The sequence below is a fragment of the Canariomyces notabilis genome (genome assembly GCF_033297395.1).
Source record: "Canariomyces notabilis strain CBS 508.74 unplaced genomic scaffold N656scaffold_29, whole genome shotgun sequence".
Taxonomy (NCBI): Eukaryota; Fungi; Ascomycota; class Sordariomycetes; order Sordariales; family Chaetomiaceae; genus Canariomyces; species Canariomyces notabilis.
In genome coordinates this window covers 141,078-148,911 of record NW_027041851.1, presented here as the reverse complement: position 1 = coordinate 148,911, position 7,834 = coordinate 141,078, and the positions used below count along the sequence as shown (strand labels likewise).

At 55.5% G+C, this 7,834-nt stretch overlaps 4 protein-coding genes across 4 annotated transcripts; 3 read left to right on the top strand and 1 right to left on the bottom strand.

The window, feature by feature from the left end:
• The first annotated feature begins 474 nt into the window (after positions 1 to 474).
• On the top strand, positions 475 to 2,459 carry N656DRAFT_374780 (uncharacterized protein). The gene is made up of 2 exons (XM_064809432.1): positions 475 to 545; positions 638 to 2,459. The coding sequence occupies exon 2, from the start codon at positions 831 to 833 to the stop codon at positions 2,286 to 2,288; it is 1,458 nt and encodes a 485-aa protein (XP_064666365.1). The 5' UTR covers positions 475 to 545; positions 638 to 830; the 3' UTR covers positions 2,289 to 2,459.
• On the top strand, positions 2,428 to 2,965 carry N656DRAFT_374757 (uncharacterized protein). The gene has a single exon (XM_064809431.1). It carries the CDS (start codon positions 2,631 to 2,633, stop codon positions 2,901 to 2,903), a length of 273 nt encoding a protein of 90 aa, XP_064666364.1. The 5' UTR covers positions 2,428 to 2,630; the 3' UTR covers positions 2,904 to 2,965.
• A 233-nt stretch (positions 2,966 to 3,198) lies between these two features.
• N656DRAFT_739104 (uncharacterized protein) lies at positions 3,199 to 6,881 on the bottom strand. Its single transcript, XM_064812776.1, has 2 exons — positions 6,408 to 6,881; positions 3,199 to 6,336 (listed from the first exon to the last, which is right to left on the bottom strand). Exons 1-2 carry the CDS (start codon positions 6,448 to 6,450, stop codon positions 3,677 to 3,679), a joined length of 2,703 nt encoding a protein of 900 aa, XP_064666363.1. The 5' UTR covers positions 6,451 to 6,881; the 3' UTR covers positions 3,199 to 3,676.
• A 244-nt stretch (positions 6,882 to 7,125) lies between these two features.
• Positions 7,126 to 7,669, top strand: N656DRAFT_374711 (uncharacterized protein). Its single transcript, XM_064809430.1, has one exon. It carries the CDS (start codon positions 7,286 to 7,288, stop codon positions 7,604 to 7,606), a length of 321 nt encoding a protein of 106 aa, XP_064666362.1. The 5' UTR covers positions 7,126 to 7,285; the 3' UTR covers positions 7,607 to 7,669.
• Positions 7,670 to 7,834: the final 165 nt, after the last annotated feature.

The window sequence follows — 7,834 nt, the reverse complement described above, 5'->3', positions numbered from 1 at the left end:
TCTGCGAAGGCTCTGTCGCTCTTCCTATTTGCCATTACGGCAGTATACTCGGTTTGCATGTTGGACGGTCCCGACGGCGGAGGGAGGAGCGGCGGCACCGGCAAGAATTGAAACGGGCGCAGCCCTGACCTCCCTTCCGGCCGCCTTCCTGCTTGTCCTGTTGCCTACACAGTACTTGCTTAGTCTAGCTGCAGTCTGCCCCCAACGCATCAGCCTCCAGCAGGTCTCTCAGTGCTTTTTTCTGTCATGTTGCTCGTTGGTTCGTGGCGAACTCAACCACAATGCAGGCTGCGTCTCTGCGATACGTCATATCTCACTGGGCCGGTGCAATGAAGGAGCCCCAAGCACACGACTACATGGACCGGGACCCATTCTACGCTACATTAGCATTGCTGCATTCCGTTGGAACGCGACGCCAACAGCTGAGATCCGAAGGTCCGAACCTTATCACAAGGCTTCTGTTGTGCCGTCCACGCCGTTTGTGTGCCTCTTCCCTACAGTGCTCTTCCTGGGCCACCCCCTTGCTCGGAGTGGCACGTTTGGGGGTGCGTCAAGACATTCCCTGATCTCCTCCCACCCCCCAATCCCTCGCCTTTGTTTATATCTGCCCTTCCTGATGGTCGGGCACGGTGCCTAGGTAGTCTATTCACCGTACTGTGTATGCCAGATCAGTTACCCCAGAAAGGGTCAACTGGGTGACAAGGTTCCCCATAATGTTTCTGTATTTACTCATTGCTTCTTTTGCCCCTTTGGTCCATCTGGCTTGACCAGGTCGATATAGCTGGGCCACATCCGCCTCCGATTCTTCTGATATACTACACCTCTCCGCGATGCCATTCCAAAATCGCCCGTGTTTAGACAGCCGGGCTGACACTTCTCAACCTGACGGAGTCCAACGCCGTTTCTTGCACCCGCAGAAGAACTCCATGTCCAACTTCTCATATCCTCGCACTAAGCCTGTCCACTCCCACCAGCAAGACCGACCAGGTGACCGGGCGTCCGTTGGATCTGACTGCTCTGCTCCAGCGATGGTGGAGGATCACGGTTCAGACTTTTCGACTGAAGACGACTGCCAGGACGATAGGACAGGGACGGACTTGTGGGAGTCATTTTGGCGTGTACAAGAATCCTGTGCAAAAGGGGCGGATAATCAAGCAGCCATTGACACGACTGTGGAGAGCGGGCACGACAGTGACACAGCCATGGTTCAAGAAGCCCTGCTCACGACACGCGACCGAACCCCGGGGACAGAGACTCAAGGATGCTCCTTGTCTCAGCCGGTAAATCAGCTGCGTCCACGACAGCAACGGCCTCGAACTCCAAAATCCAAACCAAGAGCCTCTTACTCGCTCTTCCCGTCCTCCAGCACTGACAAGCGACGTCCGACGCCGTTGCGCCTTTCACCGGGGGTACAGCAACGGGCTTCAGGACCCTCCCAATCAAGCGCTCGGAACGTCTCCAAGGATGCGAAGGGCGACCTAGCCTGCGGTGATGCTATGCTGGCTTCTAAGCCGACCTCTCCAACAGTGGCCGCTCGCTCTTCTTCCCCCGAGATCTTTGTCGCAGCAGGCTCATTTGACCCAGTCCCCGTACTCCCCCGGACTCCTCCAATCTCGCCTCAGCCGTCGCCCCCAGTTTCTATTCGCGACAAATCATCTCCTTCTGAGGCTACAAGCCCTCAACGGCTAAGAACAGGGCTTCGCTCACCATCGCTCAACAACCTGCGCCATCGCTACCTGTCTAGAGTCCCAACTCGCTCCTCGCCGGCACTTGCACGCCTAGCCAAGCGAGAAAGCCAATCGAAGCTGTCAGTTGGAGAGCCCCAAGTTCAGACAAGAATCACACCGGATCTTTACGCCCGGCCCCTGCCACCCCTGCCCGCTGCGGAGCGGCCCCCATCTCCGCCACACATTTCCGTTTTCGAAACTGATTCGGACGACGAAGAGGATGGCAGTGACACCAAGAGGTTCGCCCGTCGTCTCATGCAAGGATTGGTCCATCACCACCATCATGATGTTGATCGCGATCATCGACGGAGGAACAAATCACCCTTTTCCGACCATAAGCGCAGTGTGAGCGACGAAGGGCCCGTCTCGTCGAAAGAGCGGGGTGGTAGCGGCAGCAGAATGGGCCTCAACCGCGCCGTCCACGCCGCGCGGCACAGACGTTCTGGAATTGTCAGCATGGACTTGCCGAGGGAAGAAGCCCAACAATACCACTTTGAGCCCGAATTGCCAGAGGGCCGATCGCGGGGCTGGAGCAGGATTTTTTCTCGGCGAAGGGGATGATTGTCCCCGTCACCCTGCTGAGCCAGTTGCCATGATGGGACATCGGCTCGCTCACTCAAATCCCTTTTGCTCTCAATGACAACTGTTTGCTTTAGAGGAAGGTTGAATGATCATTCTTCATAGCTCTTCTATTCTTGCATGGCCCGGGAATTAGCTACTGACCTGTGCATTCTTTCATTTTTGCATTCATTCGAGCTACGCGTTTTCCTATGTTGACCTGCTTTGGTCACGGGCAGCATTGTTCTAGAAGGGCGTGAGCATCAGCTCATACACTGCATTCTCTTTCTTCCACGCATTTCACTCCCTTCCATTGCATTTCGCTCCGTTCCACTGCATTTCACTATGTTACACTGCTCCACATCTTGGCTGCGAGATACTATCATGTGCTCCTGTATAGCCGTCTTACTGGCTCTGTGCCACACTTGGAATGGGACGGACGACTGCCATATAGATTACGACTCCGGAGGATGGGGCACCAGTATGATACGACCGTATGATGGATGTTCCACTTGTTCTACCTTTTTTTTTCTCACCGTCTGCGGGATCTCCCTGAGATCGCTCACTCTCTTGCTTTACATAGAACTGGGTCACATTGCATTCCCCCTTGAGCGGTAATTGTTTGGCTAGCGGACATCATTGGATTGGTTTGACTAAATATGGTGAGGGATGAGCACTAAAAGGGCAGAGACAGGAAGGAGGGTAGACATCTGTGTGTTTGACACGTGCTGTATAGGTTGTATCAAGTATGTACAGTGTACGGAGTACAGTACTCTACTACGTAGGTAGTGTATTGAGTCAGGTGTGGTTTACGTCTCCTAGCGTGGTAACATGTGAATCTCAAACATGTTCCAGAAGGGAGAGTGAGATTGTCAAGTCCACCATACCATACAACCGGGTTGGGCGCGCATGTAAGGGATCGGACAATCCAAGAAGGCTGAATCACAAACAGTGCCAATCTATATACATCGCGAAAAAACAACATCATTATTCGTTATAAGCGACTATCATGGTAGCTGGTGACGGCAGGCGATGTATGTGATGGCTCTCCTATAATCTCTTCCCTCTGAAAGGGCAGCCAGATGTTTCCCTTGAATCATCCAAATACCATCCATTCTGAATGTGTAGCCCTTACGCCTCATGTAGCATCGAAACCATTATGGAGTCATCAAGGATGCCCATTCCATCCCCATTGGCGCCGGAAACTCCGTGAAAACCCCGCAAGCGTTCGCCGTTGCCATGCATGTAAAAGCAAAGAGAAAGAGAGAAACACACAAAGCCACCCATTCCTGATTGTCGTCGGCATCCGTTTTGTCTCTCGTCACATCATCATCATCACCGCTTGCCTTGTACTCGGCTTGAAACCCGTGCCTCGCCCCGAGAATCCTCAGCTACCATCCGACGAACCCCCTCCTTCGGATCTGGCTCTTCCTCACCCTCCTCTTCTCGGTAAACCGTCTGACCCGCCTGACCCCCAACTCTGCGCCGTCCTCGCCGGCGGCGGGGGGCTCCCCGCCAAACCCGAACACCCACCTGGTCTGCATCTCGACCGCCATGTCCGCGCCTGCGCCCAGCCTCCTCAGCATCTCCTCCCTCCCCAAGCACCGCTTCAGGAACCCAGCCCCGTCCCCATTGCCATATTCATCATCCCTTCCGGCACCATTACCACCAACCCAGGGACCTCCATCCCCGGCACCGGCAACACCGACCACCAGGAACCCGATAATCTCGCCCAGGCAAGTCACGCCGTGCGGCATACGCATGGCGCGGCGGCCGGGGAACAAGGACGCCAGCGCAACAAGGTAGAGGACGAGCAGGGCCAGAAGGATGTAATAACCCGGCCGGTTCGGGAACATTCTGACTTCGAGATCCTGCGTTCCCGCGACTGGGCTGGCGGTAGTCAGAGCCATGAAAACGCCGCCGGCAAGAACGGGAATCAGGACGAAGAGGGTCGAGAGACACGAGATGGCGGCAACGCGCCAGTGCCTGTTCTTTAGCGCCCGGACAGTCACCTGTACCGGAGCGCAGGCCGGATAGTCGGCCAAGATGGAAACGGCGGCGGGGCTGCCTTTGGGATCGGAGAGGGAGGCCCATGGCTGGAGAACGCGCAAGTGCATGTCGAGCGGTTGGAAGAGGAGAAAGGCAACCATCCCCAGCAGAGAAGGGATGAAGCTGTAAAGGAAATCGGCAGCGGAAAAAGCGCCTGGCTGCGGATCTGCTCTGAGCCCCGGAAGGAAACCTGCCGTGATGCGGGTGGCCGGATGGAAGGAGGCGATAAAAATGGCTAGGAGGAAAACAAAAGCTGTGATGGTAAACCATAGGAGCTGGTTGGTGCGCAGGCACCAGGGGAGGTAGCGGTGTCTGGCCTGGGTCGAGAGGCCGCCAGGGGCGGCGGCTTCAACATCAAGATCCGCCGAACCACCGATCAAGCCAGCGCGATCAGCTGCCGATATCGTGACGCCGCTGTGCTTCTTCTCGTCATGCCGCTCCATTCGCTGCCCGGCGGCCAAATCGGATATGGGCATGAGATTCGCATCGTCCATAGGGCTCCCGAGGGCGTGCCAAAAGCCGGGCCTGCCATCTTTCCAGGTCCAGTAGCCCAATCTGTCGCCTGCACGTCGGCGCAGAGCGAATCGGATTCCTTCCCTGCTCCGCGCAAGCTGAGTGCCTCGGTAGTCGTCGGCGGTGTTGGTCTCAGATACGAGGGCTGCAATGTCTGCGAGCGATCTGGGGTCCCAGATGAGGCCAGTGCTCTCCAGGTTGGTCCAATAGCGCCAAACGATAACCGTCGACACAAGGAGGGCCAAGTACAACGCGACCAGAGTCCAGGCAACGCCCTGTACAGTCGCCCAAGTCCAGGTCTGGTCGACCAATATGACAGTGAAGAGCGAGCTCTGCAGCGGGATGGTGAGATTCATCAGCCAGATTACCAGAATGGGAACCCAGACATTCCACGGCCCGATCAAGGAGGGCAAGAGGAAAGAAGGGTAGAGATCCTGAAAAAGCGAACCATCGCGATCCTGGCGCAACTCGGATGCTAGGCGAACAAAAGGCAAGATGCGAAGCATGGTTGTCGCGAGGAATTGAGCGTATAGAAGCATGACAGCGCCTAGCAGCTGAGGCAGCATGCGGAAGAGGAAGTAGCGTCCTCCGTGGATACTCTCCCACCCTGACAGTCCGCTGTGCAGATGGGAGTAGATGGCGCAGAACATGAGCGCCGCAATCATCAGAGTGCACGCGGTTATGAAAGCAAATAGCGCCGGTGCGCGTAAGGGCCATGGCTTGAAGGTGAGAGGCGGGATCCCAGGGCCCCTTAACTCACCGACCTTGGCGAGAAGCTCCTCTCTTTGAACGGGCATCCATTCATGGGGCTGGGCGCCGCGCTGGCCGCTCTTGAGGAGACTCTCGGCGAGAGAGTGGGCAGATTCCCTGGCGTTCGGAACAAACAGGCGGGGTGGTTGCTGAGGACGTAATAGCGGCTCAGCAATCTCAGCAAGCGGCGGGCGACTGGGTAAAGCACCGGGGTTGGGCAAATGTTGCTCTGCACGGCCGACCTGCTGGTACCGATGCTGCTGCTGCTGCTGCAATCCCGGCACGTATGCGGAAGGACCGGAGGTTCCGCTGCTGGCGGTTGGGACGGCTGAATAGCCGGTGTCCCGGTCGCGGGTGAGGGCCTCGATGGCGTACTGAATAAACGGAGTGTTATCAACGCCAGGAGTGACCACGCCATCCAGCCTGGCAAGCTCGTCCCGGAAGTCAGTCATGATGGCCGAGTTCCCTGATGGCTCCCAGCCAGGGTGGTGGGCCTGTGTCAGAGGTGGAATATCGGGGACACGACGATAAGGGCCCTCAATGATGACGGGGCGCCCATACGCTCGTGCCACGGTTGGAGGATCAAAAATGCGATCTGGAGCGTACGACTCTGACTCTGAAGGCCTTGGAGAAGGAGAAGTCAGGCCGTTTAGGACGGGACTTGGAAGGCGCCTTGGCTGGGAATTGCGCCGAGAGAGTCGAGGAAGAGTTGCCTCGTTGGGATACTGAAGACGGGGACCTAAAAAGCGGCCATGAGCAAAGACGACACGCAATGAATGGATTTGGGCTGGGCAGCAAAAGCGCACGTACTGGGCGACTCCACGGGATCGAAGTCCGAGTTGGGGAAGTTCATGCTTGGAGTGACAAACGGGCAAATGCGGGCAACCACCAAACACGAACCTTGGCTAACTGTCCATACAGATCACGGAAAGGAGCAGACGGAGCGATGATGTATTGATGATGCAAGAAGAACAAGATGCATTATGCGAACTTTTTGAAAAAGAGAAAAAAAATATGGTTGGAAACTTGAGTAGCAACCTCGTTACAGGAGGCTGGGTGGTGATGGTTGTGAATTGGTGGTTGGGCGACAGTACCAGCCACCAGCATTGACCAGGGAATGGCCACCCCAGGAAAAACGTCCCCAGAAAGGATAAAACTTTAAAACTAATCAGATGCTTTCTTACCATTCGGCCCATGAACACAGCAGTTTGCACACCGCGATTCACCTGCTTCTACACTAGTTGCAGATGCAAGGACGTCTGAGTTCTGCTGCCATGGTTCGTGGCCGATGTACAAGAGAGTTGAGGTGTTTGTCGGCCGTTGAAGGCAAATTTGGGCTGGATGCGTGCTTGGACCAATCGCCCGCCCAGCTCCACAGCCAAGATGCCGAAACGCTTGGGCCAAGGGCCCACACCCCACCGTTGCACGGCTCTGCAACGTAACAGGCGCTCATTGGTGCCACACGTTTTCTCCACAAGGCTGAACTTAAATCAACTGCAGGTCCCTTGCAGCCAGCACACCTTCAGCGAAGAGGAATTCGGGAATCGAGCGAGACAAACTGAAGCCCTCAACACGTCCTAGGACATATGTCAGAACGCACATTGGTCAATTCGGGCACAATCATGAGCTCTCAGCAGCATCGCACTTCCTTATGACGAGAGCGTCGGCCCGCCCTGTATCCAAGGCGGATGCCATGTGAAAGATGCACCGTCTCCCGATCCCAGCGAGCTTCCGCACAGAGGCATTCTGACGCGCATCTACATCTACTGTCGTCAAATGCCATAAGCTACGCGCAATCTCCAGCTCTAGCGTTCCAATATCCAGTTTTCATTATCCAGTTTCACGGTCCGCCGATAGTCGCATCCGGCAGAATTTCCCCAGAGGTCTTCCGAGCATTGTATCACTACAATACCCCCCTGGTTTGTTCGCTAGCGGCTGACTTGAAGACAGGGGTCACCCTCAAAAGTCAGATCTCGACAGAAACACAGCCACTTTGCTCACAGATATAATAGGTAAATAAAACGACCATTGTGAACATTGCAAGATTCTTATTTTTTTTGCGTTGAAGTATTCCCTCTAGCTGTTGAGCTGTATCTTTTTCAAATTTGGATCAGGACCCCTGTCCTGAGTTCTGCGCTAACAAACAAACAAGGATTGTATTGTAAAGTAATGGGTCAAAAGTATCTGTGGGTTCGCCCCACCCAATCTAAGCCCCATTTGACCACCCCGACTTACAT

Coding starts and splice junctions, on each gene's coding strand:
- N656DRAFT_374711 (XM_064809430.1), top strand. CDS start 7,286: ATGCCATGTGAAAGATGCACCGTCTCCCGATCCCAGCGAGCTTCCGCA.
- N656DRAFT_374780 (XM_064809432.1), top strand. CDS start 831: ATGCCATTCCAAAATCGCCCGTGTTTAGACAGCCGGGCTGACACTTCT.
- N656DRAFT_374757 (XM_064809431.1), top strand. CDS start 2,631: ATGTTACACTGCTCCACATCTTGGCTGCGAGATACTATCATGTGCTCC.
- N656DRAFT_739104 (XM_064812776.1), bottom strand. CDS start 6,450: ATGAACTTCCCCAACTCGGACTTCGATCCCGTGGAGTCGCCCA. Junction 6,337..6,407: donor CGATCCCGTGGAGTCGCCCA/GTACGTGCGCTT, acceptor GCCGCTTTTTAG/GTCCCCGTCTTCAGTATCCC.